At 36.0% G+C, this 20,291-nt stretch overlaps 1 protein-coding gene across 4 annotated transcripts in view; it reads right to left on the bottom strand.

Moving 5' to 3' along the window:
* LOC110022507 overlaps positions 1–16,445 on the bottom strand; it is a 24,873-nt gene extending 8,428 nt beyond the window's left edge. The window contains exons 1-5 of one of the 4 annotated variants that reach the window (XM_020721479.1): positions 16,165–16,244; positions 15,964–16,075; positions 14,382–15,805; positions 14,078–14,269; positions 5,881–6,617 (exon numbers count right to left, since the gene is read on the bottom strand). In XM_020721479.1, coding sequence (XP_020577138.1) covers positions 6,194–6,617; positions 14,078–14,269; positions 14,382–15,805; positions 15,964–16,053 — 2,130 coding nt within the window. In that variant the 5' untranslated portion in view covers positions 16,054–16,075; positions 16,165–16,244 and the 3' untranslated portion in view covers positions 5,881–6,193. Of the gene's footprint in view, positions 1–5,880; positions 6,618–14,077; positions 14,270–14,381 lie in introns of those variants that run through there. The other 3 variants (XM_020721477.1, XM_020721476.1, XM_020721478.1) reach the window with 3 other exon arrangements.
* Positions 16,446–20,291: the final 3,846 nt, after the last annotated feature.

The following is a 20,291-nucleotide window of genomic DNA, read 5'->3' as shown; positions in this document are numbered from 1 at the left end:
TAAAGGGCTGGATATTCGCCAAGGTGGAGAATTGTTAGGTATGACTCATAATACCAGGATTTGGAGTCTCTTGAAATGAAGAGATGTCTCTTGGAATTGATGAGATGTGTCTCTTGGAATTTGGTGGGTTGAGATCAGCGAGGGCGCAGCAAAAGCATGATGGCCCAACCCACATTTGTGCAGGTGTAACTCCCAAGTATCTTTTCTCATAAGAGGCTGGATATTCGCCAAGGTGGAGATTTGTTATGATATGACTCATATACCATATAGGGACAGATGCTGGAACGAAGCGGAGCGGAGCGAAAGAATCTGTCCAAATCGGAAAGTTACGTTGTGTAGGTTGGGGTTATACGGTACAAGGATAATTTGGAAATTACATATTGTACTGGAGGGTCATTATAAAAAAACCTGTTTGTAATTCTAGGTCTTTGAGAGAGTTGGATCCTCTATTCTGTAGCATCCTTTCTGAATATTGAAAAGAAGGTTGCCGCTCTGCTCCCAAGGATGTAGGCATCTTTGCCAAACCTCGTTAAATCTCGGTGTTCTTCTGGATTTGTGTCGATTACTGTTTTTCTTCGCCCTAATTTTCTCAACATCTGTTTTCAACCAAGCTTGGATATCAAATCCTAAATCATTCATCTGCATTTATCATCCTTAGAAGAAATCTTCTTTTGTTTCCCACTTTCATTTTAAGAGATTGTAATTATTTTATTTTTTCATATAAATATATAAAAAATCTTAAAAATGTTTGAAATTTGTTTTTTTTTTGTTGATGTAACTAGTGCTTGTAACTTTGGTTTGAATCAATTGTGTTGTTTGATCAAATGTGTTGTGCGTTGTGCTTCTTTTATTTTGAGATGATAAGTAGGATTTTCAAGTTTCAATCTTTTTTAATCTTCTTCTTCTTCTTCATGTGTTGTTCTTACCCCATCTTCATCTTCTTCATGTGTTGCTCTTACTTTTGCATTGGTACTCTTCTCTAAATTTATGTCCTCTAAAATAGATAAATCGGTTATTAAGTTAAATTCAATTTTTGCTTGTTCTGTTTATTAAATCTGGATTTATTAAATCCCTTATTAGTTGAATTTAACGGATAAATAAATCGGTCATTAAGTTAAATTCAATTTTTGCTTGTTCTGTTTATTAAATCTGGATTTATTAAATCCCTTATTAGTTGAATTTAACGGATTTAGCGCCGGAAAAAAAATATTTCAAATAGATTTATACCAAACACATCAAATGGATTTAACTAGATTTAATCTTAATTGAACCAAATATTATTTGAAATTTAATAATATTTTTATTTGACAAATCTTGAGTTATCAGATTTATTAAATCTTATTTAACTTAAATCCATCTTGCAGCCGAACACCCCTTTAGTCAACCCGGCAGCTCATGCGAGAGTTCAGTCAGTAAGGGCTTTGGGCGAAACCTATAAAAAGATGAGGGATGTAGGAGACGGTTTCGAGCAGGAGAGGGGAGAGGTGGATAGTTTTGTATTTTTAATTTAACTTTATTGAAGTTAATTTTTAATAAATTAATTAACTTTAAATTAATAGTTAATTGACACATTATCGTATTTGTTATAATTATTTAAATTTTCTTCCCCAAAAAACTATCTATCTAAATTTCTAAATAGCTATTTAATATTTAATTAATAAAAATAAATTACATATTGAAAGTTAATTTTTTCTAATCAAGTTCCAAAAAATTCTTAATAAGAATAATAAAAGATTAAATAATTATTAATGGTTAAATATTAAACTATTACTTAATAAATAATTATTTTATCAATTTTTTTTATGAATAATTAATTAGTTTAATAACTATTTATTTATTTATTGGCATAATAAGATATAAAATAAAATATAATAATTAATTTCATTTGTATTGATAAAATAATCAAATTTTTTAATTATATTTATATATTCTAACAAACATATAGAGTTTCAAATTGTTAAATCATGATTTGTCCATCAATCACATCCAAAAGAACAGCGCTTATATAAGGAGATAGAGAGAGAGTTAACAGTATATGAAAAGTAAATTGTATTAATATGTTGATCTTTCCCAACCTTTTTGGCTAAAATAGGGTGTATATATCATTTTTCTATACATGAAATGTTCTCCCAATTTATAGGTGATAAATTATAATAGGGTGATATAACATGTCTGCCTCTACTTTAATAAGGGATATACAGGGTATTCTAGATATTATATAGGTGTGTCTACCGCTCTGCTGCTCTCTGACTCGTTATGTTAAGCTTATATCTTCAGCTCGACAAGATGGATTTGATTGGATGACATCAAGGGAGGAACCAACCTTTTTTTTAGGGGGGGCAAACTGTCGAGTTGAAAATATAGGAACAAACCCCGTGTAATTTGGTTGAGTATCGAGCGAAATCATAGCTCTGGATCATGGACGGTTCTCGAGTCGGGGATCAAAATGAGAGGACCAATTGAGAATTTTCATGTATTTATTTTCAATCCTTAGCAGCTTTTTGGAAAATACATTAGCATAATCTTCCTCTCTACAAAGGTGAATCATGAAATGCCTACCATCAAGAAGACCTACTTTCCATTCACCGAGCAACTTCATTGCATCAAAGAACTTGTGAATTAGCTCCATCTTTGGATGTTCAAACAGAGACTTTCAAACAACATTGAAATGGCATGGGTCCGCAAGTTTAGAAGTTTCTGCCTCGTAAATGAAGATAGCTAACTTACCATTTATTTTACCTCCTTTACGCACGAAGCCTGCCTCTCCTGTGTCAACAAAAGATTCATGATAGCTTTGAGGAAATACTATGGATGACCTTCAAGGATGGGGTTGTTGGCCACAATCACAACATAAGAGAACTTCTTCATGTGAAGCAGAACCAATGGAATAGTACCTAAACAAACTAGCAACAATCGCATAGTAACCCTAGTAGAGTAAAAATTCCACTTATCTCCATTTCTTTTTTTTTTCTTTGCAGGAAGGCTGGGTTGAGCACTTGTTTTTAATTAAAACAAAATTATTTAACTATAGATAAGTTAATCTTTTTTATATTCAACTCAACCAATTTATTTGAGTCGTTATTTTTGAATTCATTATAATGTTTTAGAGTTCACATTAAGATGCATATGTTATATCAATTAGAAAAGATTATACATTCTAAATCCTTAAAAAAAATGTGTTAAACCAGGTATATTAATTTTCAGTGGAATTGAAAAAAAAAACAATGAAATAAAAAAGCTATGAAAATTCTGCCTCAAAAGAAAAATCAAAACAAGGTGTCAGTCTCTCTGAGAAGAAATTTGAGATTAGAATAAAAATAAAACATTGGTGTCTAAGCTCTTTCTTAATTAATAAGACTTAAAATCTCTCTTAAGAAAATTTTTATGATATTATATTCAAGAAGACGTTAAGTGATTTTGAGTTGACGTTAAGGAAATTCTCAAGAATATCTTTGGGAAATGAAAATATTTCAATTACACTTGATTAAGGGTTTTGTGATCTGCTTAGGCTCAGAAAGAAGTGACTTAAAGAAAGGGTTAGGTTATTATTTAATAAAAATCCGACCCTAAATGACATTTGCACATCTTTTATTTCACTTATATAATCTAGTTAGAAAATCAAAAAGTCTCATATGGAAGATATGAATATGATTTGAGTCTCAGATATGAGATTACATGATGACAAATAATATGTAAGTTTGGGAATTTTAATGTAGATGAAATATGTTAGATTTTCTTATATGTAAATTCATGTTTTATTACATATTTATGATAATAATACACTTATAGAAAGTATTTTATTGTGTTTTGTAGATTACAAAGATGAAACAACTTGGGGAGCAAAAGAGGTAAAGTGGGAGCCAAAAGAAGAAAGAAAGGAATTCTTGTTTTGCCCACCTGCACCCGAAACCAACGCACTCGTGCCTAAATCCAAAAGAGAATGGCATGCCCACATCGCTACACTAAGCAAGGTGGATGTGCCCAGTATGCAAAAATAAATTTTGGAATATTTTTGTAGCCTATTTGGATGCCCTAAACCCTATTATGGTGTATTGCAAGGACTAATTTTCCCAGGTTTGAGTTTTATTTATTTCTCGGATTGTTTACTTGTTTTGCCTGCAATAAAATTTTTCATGTTTTTTTTTTTTCTTGTATGGTAGTTAATCTTATTTTCATACTCATTTGATGTAAGTCATATAAATTTCTCAATGTTTTCTTCTATGAATTTTGTTTTCTAAACACTCTTTTTGTGCTTGGATTTCATATGTTGATCTCTTAAATGTCTAGTTTTAATTTACTTTGAATCTAACTATAAAAAATATTAAAATCCCTTGTGATTTAGGACTGTTAACCATCGCCAAGAAGAGCGAGTAGGTTAGATCACATAGTCTGATGGAATAAACATATTATCATTAGACAATTACAACTTGAATAGGGGACTACAAAATTCATAAGAAATGTCGCATGGTTAAACATGGTTAAGTCCCCTTCAGAGTAATATGATTCCAAATCTTTTTATGACCTATATAGGCTATGGAGGACATGTCAATGGTTATCAACAATAGTATGGATTTCATAGGAAAATATCAAGAAACCATTAGACTGGTGTCAGACCTTTCATATCTGAAAAACTTTACAAAATTTAGTTTAACTTTTTCTTGTTGCATTAGGATTTTAGAACTTTCTTATCTGCAAGCTCAACCTTCAAACTAGATTCAAAAGTTTAGTAAATTAGAACTTTCTCTGTTAGAAGTACTGGGACAAAATTCTTTGTGAATCAATACGCAAACTCATAATCAGCATATTACTTGATCAACATGTATACTTACATAATTGACTGACATGTGTCACAACCATTTCAAGCATTTATAGTTTCCAAAAGAGGCAAAAAAATTAGGGAATAAAAATTTTTCATCCTTAAGACCCATGACAAGGCCTGTCATACGACCAAACACAACCCAAATACTAGGTCAAGATTTATATGGTCCTCATAGTGAGTTTGGACAGGGACAAGTCAATCCACTCGAGATAGGACATTACATCAGGCCAAGACATAGGGACCAAAAAGTATTTCCTGGCTACAAGGCTATGAGTTCTTCACATTAGGTAGGTAGAGTAGTAGAGACAACTCGATATTCACTTAGAAGAATCATAATTCCTTTGCTCAAGTCCTAATGCAAAGGTTTATTGACTCTAAATGCTAGCTCCTAGGAATTGATGAATTAAGCATGTGACGCAAGCAAGCTATCAAGAACAATGCTATCCAAAATATTCATGCAAATTCTTACACTCACAACTATCCCCAAAATCTAAAAATGACAAAAATCTCCTTTTTTAAGAATGTACACACATATAAGATATAATTTACAAGATTATATGAATCATGAAAAAATATAGACATTTGGTGGATGAGAGTGGACAAGCCCATCCAAGCTCCCAACTCAAATCAAGTGAAACATTCAAACCATTATTCAAATTAAATCAGATCAAATTAACTAAGATAGAGATAAAAATACAAATTTGAGCCAAGCAAGGATAATCTAATTAGCCCAATCAATTTGGGAAGTTCCATGTCAAAAACTTGGTCCCAAAGCTGACTATTTATTAATTCAGATTAAGAGGATCAAAAGGTTCTCCAAATCCATTCCCAAGCCTAATCCTAAACAAGGCAAGCTTAGAACACGAAATGAAAGATAACTTCCAACCTCTTCAAAGTAATTTAAAGGCTTCACTCAGGCTTACTCTCAAAATATCATGATCCTCCACAAATATTTTCATATGGTGATATCAGACAAAATAGGATGCAGCTAAGAGTCGCTGTAAAATTAGATTTAACATATCATAATCAATCCTTATCTTGTTATGTATGCCATTGCACCGAGGAACACGAAAATATATTAATAAATTGGTTGAAGCCATTGATACAAATACAATCGCTCCACATGCTTGTTTCTTATGTCAGTAAATTTTTAGGCAACAAGCCCAGTATTTAAAAAGAATAAAAATGATCCCTCATTATTTGATTCCAATTTGCAGGGATTTTTTCCTCAATGATCTTTCTAATGGTAGGGATATTTTCTTCTGGATGGGATATATATATAACTGAGCAGCTTCATGAATTAAGCCTTCAGTCATTAAGCATTAATATAAACAGTACTGGCTACTGCTTTTCCTATAAGGAATCAATCTCTCATCAAGGTGTTTCACATACTCTGTCATGAATTGATGAACGCCGCTTCCTTTTTTTAGCTTTAACTTTGGGAAGAAGAGCCTCGTGTTTATGTTTCTCTGGCTTTGGATGCCTGAGAGCCCACACTTTCTGCAAATCTGGCACCCAACTAGTGAAGGAGGAGAATCTACGATCCCTGTTTCTTCGCTTCTTAGCTTCCATCAATAGTTGTTCAATTGTTATATCCAGAAACTGATGGCTTGGAGTATTGTCTTCATTCATGTAGATAGAATTTGGGTTGTTCATGCTAAAATTGTCACCCTTTTTCAGCTCATAGTCATTGTTTGCAGGTTCTGAATATGATGCCTCCACTTCTTTCTCATCAAATGAGAAAAATTCCATTCTGGTATAAATTTCATGAATAACATCTTGTAGAGAATGTTCATACCTGTAGCAACGGGAGAGAATGATTTTAGAATGTATTCTTAAGACCTACTCTTGACAAATTTCAATAATATGTGTATACAATTTGAACAAGGCATGAAGGAATGCAAAATTTGTAAGGAAGAGTAAAATATTCATTCAAATGAACATTTTGCACCATCTAGTTTGGTCAGGTCGCCTTATTTCAGCAGAATTAGCATTCCTCAAACGCATGTCTTTTGTTGAAAGATATAGCCTGGGAAAAGCAGTGTGAACAGAAATGATGATCTTATGATCCGAAACAACGTAGCTTAAAATACATCATTTTTCAGTAAGAGATGTTAGAAACCATCCATTTTGACTAGAACCATGTATGACAAGACGCCAACAATAAATTTTCATCACCTGCTATAAAGTTTGAGACTGGCACAAATTTTGAGGTAATTTTTTAACACGAAATATTCAAACATCGATTAAAAGTTGCGATGACTTTAATTTCAACAAACTTACAACCAAATTAATCAGCTGGACGAGACAGATCTAATGATACCAAAGTTGGTCTAATTCAAGGCAAATCAAGCCCAAATCAAATCATTAAACGATTTTTGAAAGCTTTCAGTGGATAATTAAAAAATTGAATAAAATTCAAATATAACATAATTATAGTCAGATTAAACGTCTCGACAATACGAATCCAACGAACCCAAGTCCACTCAATTCTAACATTATTAAGGTAATACAATGTTCTTAGAACACCGTCTGATAGGGAGAACCCCCCCAGACTTTCTGATCAAAATAGTCTGGATTTTTCCTTATTTGCAACCTAGGCTCTATAAATAGAGCACTACCGCCCACTTAAAAGGCAATCGAAACCTAGAGCCAGAAGAAGCCATGAGCTTGGAGGAGTTGAAGCTCAGCATCATTTCTGCGACGAACATCTAATGAATTCCTCCCGCTCTTGTTTCTGTCAACCACCACCTGTCGGCCACAGCAGCCACCCTCTACAATCGACTACCATCGGCTACCACCTGCTCCTTACAATGAATTCCCTTAAAAAGTCACAATGTGCATTGTGAAATCCCATCGCACATTTTGGAACAATGAAGCATTCGATGGAGCAATGGCTTTTCCAAAACACCGAGCAATGACGCACCCCAAATACATAACAATGCACCTCGAATATAATGCAACGACACACGCCGAATACAGTGTAACAATGCATCCAAAAAATAGTGACTTTCTACGGACTCATAAAGCTCCCATCTAGGACATTTATGACATAAGTACATCATCATAACTCACCACTATGACTCACATGGCCAACTACGACCTACGTGATCCACAACACGTGCATCTCTCAACTCCAGCTTCTACAATCTATGTGGTTCACAACTCGTGTAACTCTCAAATCCGGCCTCTGGGACCTGCTGACGTCATTGCAACTCACCACAACAGCCTACGTAATCCTCAGCTAGTGCAGTTGCATGACTATGACCCCTACGACCTACAAACATCATCATAACTCACTACTAAGGCCTACGTGATCTACAGTTCGTGCAACCCCTTGACCCTGGCCCCTGCGGCCTATGAATATCATCACAACTCACCACTACGACCTACGTGACCGACTACGACCTACGTGCTCACAGCTAGGGCAACTCCTAACTCCAAATTGTGGCCTACATACCTCATCACAGCTTATCACTATGGCCTACGTGACCACCTATGACCTACCTGGTTCACAGTTAATGTAACTCCCGAGTTCGGCCTCTACGATTTATGGACGCCATCACACCATCATTATGACCTACATAACCAACTATGGCCTACGTGCTCTACAATAGCCTCTGCGACATACGGATGTCATGACCGCTCACCTCTATGGCCTACGTGGTTCACACCTCGCGCAACTCTCAACTCCGACTTTATTACCTACGTGGTCCACGGCTTATGCAGCTTTCAACTTCGCCCTTATGGCCTACAAATTAATGTCGTCAAGCATTTTCGTCTATATAACCTAGGATGTATCCTACATCCCTAATGGACTTCTTTTTGACTTTGTTCAAATACAGATTAATGTCGTCAAGCATCTCTGGCCATACATCCTAGAGTAAGTCTTGCATCCTTCGTGGATTGCAACTAACTTCTTCCATTGCAAGCTGTGGTCATCAAGCAAGTGCGCTCTTACTACAAAACTGAGAAAAACATTCTTAACAAAAGCCTAAAAGTTGGGCGACGTCAGCTCAGAAGTTAGGTAACAACACTCTGTAACCACCCATGAGAAGAAACAACCACAACTCAGAAGGAAAAATAAAAGCAACCTTAGAAATAACATCAAATTGTTTACTACATCAAGCCAAGAAAGATGTATAGACAAATACACTATCAATCAACGACTTCATCAGTTTGACTCATATAAAAACATATTGATAAAAATGTGAGAAAAGCAGAAACAAAGATGACAATCCACTTCAACATTTTCCTCATCATTAGAAGGGTGCTCCTACAAGCCGCCTTCGACTTCTCTGCTTTTCAAGCCTAAAGAGGGATAGTTTGGCTCCAAAATCAGGGGATGTCCTCAAGGATTGCAACTAATTATTCTCCCATTTAAGGGTCAACATCTTTGCCTGAAAAAGCTTGCAATGTCTTCAAACTCAGATTAAGGTTAGCTTGTGTCTCCTTCAATTCTTCTCACATTTATCGATGTTACAGAGAAAGGAAAATCATCCTAGAGTATAAGTCATCCCGACACTTTACTAACTAGAATCCCAATGACAATATAACTATTCCATTTGAGTCTTTCACCTTCTTGTGCTCGCAAAGGATGTGGTCAATCTCTACAAATTTGTTCTTTCATTCCCTCGAAGAAAGGATCAGCTCGTCTTCAAAACATGTCGACATGGACTCGGAATTATGAACCTTCTCTGCCTACTATGGGGGAAGGTTTCTCAGGACATCGGCATCTCGAAGCACGCCAAAAGGAGCCTCGTTGTTCACCTGCATGTAGTCCAAGGGACTTTACAGGTCGAGGGAATCCACCTTCTTCCTCCTCTTCTAGCCAATGGAGCCCCCAATGATAGCCTGCAACCAGACGAAGGGACTCCTCTCCTCTTCCTCTCGCCAAAGTCGAAACTCTGCTCCTCTAACAGAGGAAAGGGGGACTCTGCAGGTCGGGGGACTCCACTTACTTCCTCCTCTTATTGGTAAGAGGAGCCTAGTTGATCTCCTAGAAGAAGGCCGGGGGATTCCACTCCTCTCGCCAAGGTGGAGCCCCGTTGATTGCCTGCAAGCAGGTTGGTCATTTCCCCACCTCTTCTTCTTGTGTGTTGTCATCTTGTTCTGCAGCGAAGCTTCCGAGGAGTATGACTAGGAAAGCGTTATCCTAGCTTGGGGGAAGATAACTCCAGAGATGAGAGCTTCTTCATATCCTTGGGAAGATTCTGAGTGGGCTTCTCTCCTACCATTTAGGAGAGCTTCTTCCTGAACTCTAGTAGACGTCGAGCAAACTTTGGGTCACTGCCTCCATGACACACTCATTCGTCAGGCCTCTGCCTCTATGGCACGCCCACGCTTTCGGGTCACTGCTTTTACGGCACACCAAGGGTCCCTTTTTCCTCGACAAGCACATCATTTCGGGTCACTGTCTCTATGCCATACTCATCATTTATGCTGCGTGACTGCCTGCACTTGCATTTGCACGTGTGCATTGATAGCGAGTCAGGCTTGGTAGGTGAGTGGCCCCGTGTCAATTGCGATGCCTTGAGGAGCAATGTTTGTCGGGTTGATACCAATGAGCAATGCGAGGGAAATCATCGAGATTGACACGAGTATGATTGTGCTAAGAATTCAAAAGATCTAACTCGTGTCACCCTATATTTTAAGAGCTCGCATTTAATGACACTTATTTTAAAATATTAAAAAAATTATATTTTATAGTTAGTACATTCGTTATAGTTATAAAACTATGCACATAGCAGAATAGGCCATATATAAGGCCAAACTTTTTCAAAATTCAGTATGGGTGACGCCGATTAGATCACTTGGATCTTTATAACAGGGTCGGTGTGGTGACCCCGTCAAATTCATACATACCCGGAGACTCACCCTGCAGTTAAATCCTGGTTAGAACACTTATCGTTAAATTGTGTGCTCTGCTGGAATGTAGGTACTACGTAGTATTTTTGGACGTATCTGACTATTGTTCTGTGATGTATTGCTTGTGTTAGCCATGCATCACCTTTCTGCCTTTTGGTGTGCTAGTGTGTTGGTGTGTCGATGTGCTTGAAGTGCTTGGTAATATAGTAGAGCGTTCTTTTACAGGGTGTCGTGCCTACTTATATACACACACACACCAGTACCACTACGGGGGAGTGAGTAATGATTTCTAACATTTTTCTTGCAGGTGTCCTTAGCTCCCCCAATTATGAGTCACGACCTATTTTGTGTTGCATGGCCTTTCCGCTAAGGCTTATTTCATGTAGGTCGAGTCTTTTATTTTTTCTTTTCAAATGTATTTGATAGAGTCCTTAAGATGAGTTTGTATTGTAAATAAGGTACGGACACAAGTTTCAAGACGGGTGACGCACCGAATCATGTGTCGGAGATTAGGAGCAGCAGCTCATGTCTTATACCTTTAGTCTAAAGTTTTTATATTATTGTATAGACTTAAGATCAGAGATTAATATTCAAAGTGCAGCAGTTTTTCCTGCTTTTCTGAGATATGTTGTCAACCCAACGACGTTTTGGTCTATTTTATATAATTTGAGTGTTTTCACTCTTTTGTTGAGTGCTTGGAAATAACTAAATTATTTTCTATTGTTTATTTTTGACTGATCTGGGATGTCACAAAAAATATAATCTAGACTCATTAAAGACTCTAAAATTATGATTTTTCTACTTATAAAAATTCTAATAAAAAATCGAGATAAAGCAAAAGTTAGGATTAAATATTCAGGATTTTCAAAACATGTCTTTTATTTTCTGCATGGCCTTCGAACTGGTTTTAAAACGGGTCGCATGCATGGTCAAACCCAATTGCGTTTAATAGGGCCTCCACACTTAGGATTGTGGTAGATAAATGCATCATACTTGTATGTCCCGATGACAAGCCCCGTGTTTCTCCAACCCGACTGACATAACATACTTTTTTACATAGGTGGTTGTCAAGTGCGCCAAGGGTGTTAGTAGGCTCCCCAACCCAAACCAAATGTAAGTCCTTTCGTCGGAGCATTTCCAACTTTGTAGCTGAACCTCCCTCTCTCTTTCCTTCGTGCGGCATCCTCGCCACTTCGACTGATGTAAGTCCCACCCCTTGGAGCTCCAACTGATAGTCATAGAATAGAGTTTTGTTCTTTTAACCTTAGGGCTACTGAGATCCCCCGTGGACGACGGAATTCATGGATTGCTGATGGAGGATCTTTGGACGTGTTAAGTTGACCAGGTAGACTTAGGGATTTAGTAGTTTGGGATGATAGGTCTGTAATACCTTGACCCAACTGTCTCTCCCTTTGCCTTCATTGGCATCATCTAGACGGCTCGATTGCTGATGAGCTGCTACCCATCTAGGATACGACGATTTATCCTCTGCCCTTATGGTCCGTGTATGCTCTGACATATTGGGATTCCCCGACGGAGTGATTCAGTTATTCCGTAGGTTCCATATATCGATGAGTTCATTACCCATGTAAAGACCGTGAGATTATTACTCTCCGCTCTGTGGCCTAACGGGAGCTTTAAAAGCAGAAGAGCATCCCCCTGTAAGATATCCTTTCTTTGATAACCTTGTGCTAGTCATCACTACTATATAAAGAAAACTCCTTTAGATCAAGAGTGTTCTTAGGCAACCCCCAAAATGTTATTAACCAAGTGGGATGTGTCCCCTTGAGAGCATTTTAGACCCCAGAACAAGCTTATACACCTAACTCTCTAGTTATGGGTAGTTTGTGTAGCTATTCTTTTGCGGATATCAGTTCAAGATGTTTCTGTCAGATCTTGTTTGGGCGGACATGTCTGGTTCGCACGTAGGCTCTCTACATTTTTTTTCTCTTATTTGTCATCATTGTTGTATGCCCCTTATTTTTCAGTTCCTCCCATCATTTGATCATTCATACGATCTGGAAGAAAGATTTATCTGAGAAAAAGAAGTATACTACGATCAACAAACTAGTGACTCCTTTTCAAATAAAAATGAAAAAGAAATGAAAACAGCATGTAGGCAGCGCCTTGATCGAGTTATGCAAAAAAAATCAAATTTTATAATAAATATTTGACATAATGCCTTGAAAAAGTTAAAAAGATCTTTTGAGTATTTAACTTGATTATTTTATTAATTTCTTATTTTATTTTAAATTATATTAAATTTCATACTCATTGATATTAAGAAAAAAATTGTAGTGAATGAAGAGCATTTTAAATTTGCAAATGAGATAGAATTAAATGATAATAAATATAACAATTCTTTTGAAGATGAAAAAGGATAAGACTACTATAAATCTTAAACCATATGGAATATTTAAATTTTAACTGACTTTTTAACTAAAATTACATTTTAAACTTCTATTTTATATCAATATTTAATATTAATATTTATGATTTATATCTTTATGATATAAATTAAATCTATGTATCAATGATTTATGTCAAATTTATGAATTATTTTTAATTTATGAGTTTTTTCTTTCTTGAGGCTTTTGTCTCGAAGCTTATGCCTCGCCTCGCTAAGCAAAACGCCTCAATTTCCAATTTCTCCTTTTTAATAATGATCACATGTGCAAGTTTATAAATAGTGGTCTGTTTCAATGAAATGGAAAGTTATGTTGAATGAAGCTTGATTTTTTTTTATTTTTTTTATTTGGGTTCATTCCCTCTCAAATAAGGAACCTAATGAGTGATTGAGAGCTTGATCCTTGTGGAAGAATTTCTAAAATTGATATTTACAATGAAGGACCATTCATCGAGATCAAATTCAAGTTATCCCAGCTGCCATTACCAGTTTTGTTAAATCCAACAATATTTGGTCCATTTCTAGCTCTTCATTGTTTTTCTTAGCATTTTAATGCTAGGAATCTTGTTACATTTTCCTCACTTCAATCATAATTTTATTTATTGTATCCTTTAGACTTCCTTTTAGAATCACTCAGTTCATTATTTTTCAACGCATGGAGCAAAGATTTAAAGAACCTTTGGTGAAGATTTACATGAGCATAACATCGTCTGACTCCCATGATGCATTATACCTTACTTCGACATAGCATCATAATTTTGCATTTGAGCTGCACCAGGTAATTAACTCCGCAAATCTGAACAAGGAACTATATTTATTCATTACAACAGACCTTTGTACAATCATCACATATTTTGATACACAAGAACTATATAGCTCATATAACTACTGATGCAAAGACTTATGAAGAAGCATTTATATTGAATGAAAATATACGGACAGTGAGTACACAACATTTTTTTTTTCCCGATCAAATAGCATACCTGTATTTTATGATCCTTGTAGCATAATCAAGGAGAGACTCTCCATGAAAAAAATCTGCATGCAGATAGAACTCCACATTTCGCAAAATCAAGCAACAATCTTTTATCAACTTCTGTTTAGCGCATTTATCAAAGTTTGATGCAACCTTCGATAAAAGTATCTCCATCCTGAATAAGATCTGAAGTTCATGCCTAAAGCATGTTAAAGAACACAGAGACTTCAAATTTTGCACAAAAAACGCACCTACTTAATGTAACTGATTAGAAAGCACCCAAAAAATTTAAAAAATACAAAGAAGGATACATCCTAATTTTCTCTTCATTGCTGTAAATGACAGGAGCCGTTTCTATTGTGGAAGATGTACTAGTGGAGCATTTGCACTTAAGTTCTAGATCTTTAGGTTTCGCTAATAGAAAATTAGACATTTCAGTGGCGATTTTGGTATCAATTAAATCCAGCTCTTTCCTTGGATTAAGATCCTCCGCCAGAGCCTTTTCATATTTAGTATAAAGTGCATCAATGGACATACGTACTAGACGTTCTGCCAAAATAAACAAGTCAACTTCCTTCGAGCACAAAGCATGTTCAATCTTCTGAGAAATACTTCCCAGGAAAGCATTTGAATCTTCAATGCAAATGAAAGATGAAGCCGCTTGATTTGTTGATTGGCTTAAACAATTGTCACCAGCAGAAGAAACAGGTTCAACTCCTACATTTAAAGAATCATATACTCCGTTTCTTTCACTATTAGAAGAAACATTTAATTTCGTAATCTGTTTCATCCAGCATTTCAAAAACCGCAACTTCTTTGATTTTTCAAGTTGTAAATTGAAATAAAACTCTTCCAGGACATTTATTGAAGCCAAGTCATCAGACTGACTAAACACTCTATCCGTGAAAGACTTCCATGAGGTATCATAAAGCAGATTCGTCTGTGTTTCATTTCCCTTTCTTCTACTTATATTAGCCCTATTTTTAGTGGAAAAAGAAAGATCAAAATTTCGAGGAAAGATGCTTAGTAAGGCATAATTCAAAGTGAAAGGCTGCAGCATGCCATTAAATGAGTTTCCATCACCATCAAAAACAGAAACTAATGCAGAACAATTTCTGTTATAGAGAAACGTTAGAATAAGCTGCCAAATAGGTTCCCTTACATCAAGCTCACCCGTCTCATCACAAATCAATTTAAGAATTTTATCTGCAATGAATTCGTCTTTAGCATTTGCAGTAGCTTCTTTCCCTGTTGCTCTTGAAATTCCGTGCAGTAGTATTAAAGCACAAGAGTTTTCTATGGCCTTAGTTTCCTCATTAATTTCCCATAACTCTCTAACGCAAATCCTTGCGTTACCTCTCCCATATTTTTCCGAAGAAAGCCATAGCAAATCTGATCCCTCTTCAAGAATTTTTAAAACAACAAATTCAAGATCGCAGCTTTTACACTGTAGATTTGCCGCACTGGAGTCTTTGATGCTCAGAATCAATTCAGCGCGATTCTTCACGTAACTGTTCAAAGACTTCAAAGCCATAGTGCAGCATATGTATGGAAAAATCAAGCCAAATGGTACAAGTGCAGATCCCAACACAATCGCATCAGTCCTGTTGCATCCCCAGCCCAACTCCTTCAAGCCACATTCAAATAAACCTAATCCGAACCTCTCGTCCTCACCTAATCGGTCAAAACTAACATCAATCCAGCTGATATGGATATCTCTGGATATGAGTCGTTCCTTAACCATCCCAAAAATTTTCAAAAATTTGTTCAGGAACTGATCAGAACTTAAAAACGCCCCCTCACTCAAATATTCAGACATGCAGCTTGATGATTGAGGGATCGGAGAAAAAAGCACCACTAAATTTGAACGAATCATTAAGTAATGCAGCATACCTCTGTGGTGCTGAATTTGAGGCTCCCACGCATAGTCATACTCGAGTTGGAGCAGCGATCCGGCGACAAGAGACGCTCTGGAAGAAGCATGTCGGTCGTAATCAAGAGGATCCTGGATAGACAAGAGGGAATTGAGTGTGCTAAAAAGGAGATCTAATGTCTGGAGGGGCCTATCGAATGAGAGGAAGGCGGGTGATTTACCGAGGAGCTGGCGAAGCTTAGAGGTTGAGAGGATGGGAGAGAGGGAAGAAAAGAAAAACTTGAAAGCGGCGAGAGATGAGGAGATGGCCGGAAAAGAGAGGATCCGACGTGCGGCAGCAAGAACATTGCAGACGTAAGGATTTTTGTTTTCGAAAACTAGAAGAGGATGGAGATCAATGAGAAGTACGATTCGCTGGATCCGTGAGGTGTCTAGCGAATCCATTGTTCATCAGGTAGCTGAATTGGAGCAGAATTCAACCTGGATTTAGCCTGAATCTTGCCAGACAGTGATTCTAGACAAAATAAAGCCGCTGATTGATAGATCCGGATTCACTAATTGCGACTGTATCGTGAGGGTTTGATTACGAAGAAAATAGATTTGGCCGGCGAAGCTAGGAAGGAAGCCGGGAGAGGGGGAGTGAAGTAGTCGAGGGTTTGGAGCAGAGAAATTTGAGAAGCTGAAGAAGAATAGGAGTGTTCCTTTCTGAATTCCCCTTTTTCCATGGTTTATGAATTTTTGGCGGGAACCTGAGAAATTTCGGGGAGAAATTTAATTTTAAAAGCAGGCTCAGTTTTAGCTTGTATTTCAAGATTCGGGTTGTTTATATATCAAGCCCAAAAAATTTGTTGGTGTTCGACTCATTTGCTTAGTAAGTCAAACAGTCAAACACGAGTTGTTCGGCAACGAGTCATTTTGACTACCCTATAAGATTGGGGTTGTTTATATATCGAGCCCAAAAAATTTGTTGGTGTTCGGCTCATTTGCTTAGCGAGCCAAACAGTCAAACTCGAGTTGTTCGGCAACGAGTCATTTTGACTACCCTAGCCACACGGCCGTAAGACGTTATGAGTAAGTCAAGATTTAAATCTTATTATTTACATTAAAATATTCATTTAAATGGAATTTAATATATTTATTCTATTTTTTAACTCATAATTTTGATTGTTTATAAATCTCTGTAGTCTTGTAGTCAATTAAATAATTTAAAATTAATACTCACAAATTGTTGGGGAAGGTCTATGCTCGTGTTTTTGTTAGAATAAATCTATCAAAATAATTACCAAATGGTGTTTGGGTTCGTGGAAAACAAGACAATTTTTTCCAACCTGTTAAATATGAGGGAATTAGCCAACTTTGGTTTAAATGCGAGATTGTTGGTCACAAAGATGAAAATTGCAACATATGTGCCAACTCCTTCCGAATCAAAAAATCCCATCAAAACCAAACTCGACGTAGTTTCGAGCCAGAACGAGCTGAACACAAACGAACTATTCTTTGTCTGTATTCGGCTCACATATACATCGAGTGCAAATAATTGTTTTTATTCGACTCGTTTGCTTAAAGTACGAATCAAACAAGAGCTAGTTGACAAATCGAGCATGAGCCATTCACAAATAACGAGCCATTTTGATAGCCCTAGAGCTTTTGCCCGGATCTAATTCATTTCGGCGGAAATGGACTTTTCAATTAATCTGTTGATCCTAATTCAAATAAATTAAGTTGATTTATGTAGTGGTTGCAGCAATCACCGGTGAGCGAAATCAATTGCTAGCAGTGATTAGCAATGATTATAATTATTTTTAAAATACGTAAATTATTTAAATTTTCTTTTAGCATTTTTAGAAGTAATTTGATTTATTTTTAAAAAATAAAAAAAGTTTTAGAAAATTTTGCGATCATTGAACACAAGAATTGATTATGTTGCAGAAGATATAGAAGAGTCAAATGGCATTGAGGTTACAACAATTGATGATCATATTGCAAGTTAACGAATGAAGCCTAGACAACAAAGCTTGAGCCTTTGAAAAATATTTTTTAAATAATGGTGGAGTAGATTCCCAACATGTGATAAGGTGGAGGATTTTATAATAAAGATGAAATCAATCAAAGCCATTGAAGTAGATGAGGACAGGAAAGCAATTCATTGCTGTTATTTTAAGATATGAGACCATCATATTTTTATTAAGACAATGTAAAGATTTCAATTAAGTAGATGTAATTACAAATTCTATAAAAAAGCAAGAAAAAAAGATAATTTGCTATCTTTTTAGTTGGGCTGTCAAAATTGATTGTTGTTTGCGAACAGTTTGTTTCCGGCTCGTTAAGAAACTTGAGTTCGATTTGTTCGCTAAGTTAACGAGCCGAACACAATCACTTTTTTGTGTTTGATATATGAATGAGCCGAACACGAACAAGGATTTGTTCGTTCGTGTTCGGCTAGTTTTGGCTCTGTGGCCTATTGGTAGACCACGCTCTCTGAAGGTCGTAAGTCCTCTTAGGTCATGGGTTTGAATCTCCATATGTATAGAGTGTGGTACTCGAATATTTAGCTCGCTTAGGAATGATTAAGCTTTTTAGAAACATAAATATATAAGAATTATTTGATATTTATGTAAACCTCCATTTTCATTTGGCTGTAATTTTGTCACGCGGTGTTAAGGAGAATAGTATGATATTCTACGGAACATGCAATTTAACAGCCACAAAAACATAAAAAAGTTTAGGAGCCGAAACGTCCCTATGAGCGTTTAATATTTTAACTGTATTATATAGAAAATGCCCACTTAGGGGCATTTGCTATATAATATTATAGAAATTAATTTTATAATATATTATATTATATATTATAATTAAAAATATTATATATAATATTACTATAAAAAATGAATTATAATTTTATATTATATAAGTTATTTTTTAGATAATTTCAAATTAATTATAAAATATATGTGAGCATAATGAATAAACCAACAATAAATGAAATTCAAAAAAGTTTATTTTGCAATAAAATATTATGATAACAAAATATTTTCAGAATACAATTATCTTCTTCGTCAGTGTGGAACGACCCCTAAACGCGATGTATATCGTGAAGGTTGTTGCAGTGGTCGATGTGGTCTTGAAATTTTTCTTCAACATCATCATCTTCAGTTGCGTCATTCGTAGTTTGTTGGCACATAATAATTATCTTCGTTCATGGGTACTGGTGGTGCATAAATTGGAGGTGTACCGAAAAATAGTCCTACATCAAATTGAGGCGCAGATATGGGAATACTTTAAAAACTTAAATACAAATCCCCTCCTGTATATGTTGTCCATTATAAATCATACAATAGACCCTCATATTTCAATGTCCTGCATAGCCGGTGGGTCGTGCATATCTGTAGGGTCCTGCATAGTCGGAAGGTTCTGCAGAGCTGAAGGGGCTCACAAATATTTATTGGCCAGAATAAGCAGATGGTTGTGGATATTGTTGCTTGTGCGACTCATTTAAGGGAGATCCACATGTTCTGAAAGCTGAAGATCTCCTTGGAGCATATGCTACTAAATGTCTCGCGATAGTGAAACACGACCGTTGCAAGGCATCAGAAACTGATCTACGCAGGGCCAACGGTCAAACATATGTTATATGAGATAGCCTCACCTCGAGATCATGTCTACTTGGTTGATGAAATGTGATATAATTGATGCAAGGCATCAGAAACTGATCTACGCAGGGCAAACGGTCAGACATATGTTATATGAGATAGCCTCACCTCGAGGTCATGTCTACTTGGTTGATGAAATGTGATATAATTGATATGTATGGATTGTTTTACTCTACGTGATAGCTTCATTATCTCATTGAATCCTTTCGTAGAGCTAGTACCAACCATGATCCCCTCCAAACTTTTCTGTGATATCTTTGATACAAATGAAGTAATTCATCTTTATAATTGAAGAATAAGAATTATTATTATGTATTATAGTAAAAAAAAATAGTAGTAGCTATAAAATATAGTAAAAGCATACCACTAATCTCTCTCCAGGTGATCAGGGGTAATAGGTATCGGACGACTACGTAGGGGGTTTCACTAGGTAAAGTGATGCCCTAGATCGATACCATTGCAAATAATGATTTAGTTCTTGCAGTCCGTCTCCTTGCGGCAGATTTAATGATACCATATAAGCTCGATGATTATTCTACATCTCAATATACTGACAGTGATATTGCATCCAATCAACTACAACTTTACATCGTCAATCGTCTCTCTTAAAATATCGTTCGATAGGCTCAATAGATATAGACTGAATGTTACAAAACTGTCACAAAAAACGATCTGAAAGGTACCACTCGACACTCTTT

This window comes from Phalaenopsis equestris, unplaced genomic scaffold (assembly GCF_001263595.1).
Source record: "Phalaenopsis equestris unplaced genomic scaffold, ASM126359v1 Scaffold000194, whole genome shotgun sequence".
In the NCBI taxonomy this organism is placed as follows: Eukaryota; Viridiplantae; Streptophyta; class Magnoliopsida; order Asparagales; family Orchidaceae; genus Phalaenopsis; species Phalaenopsis equestris.
The sequence above is the reverse complement of the archived record's forward strand: the minus strand, read 5'-3'. Positions and strand labels throughout refer to the sequence as shown.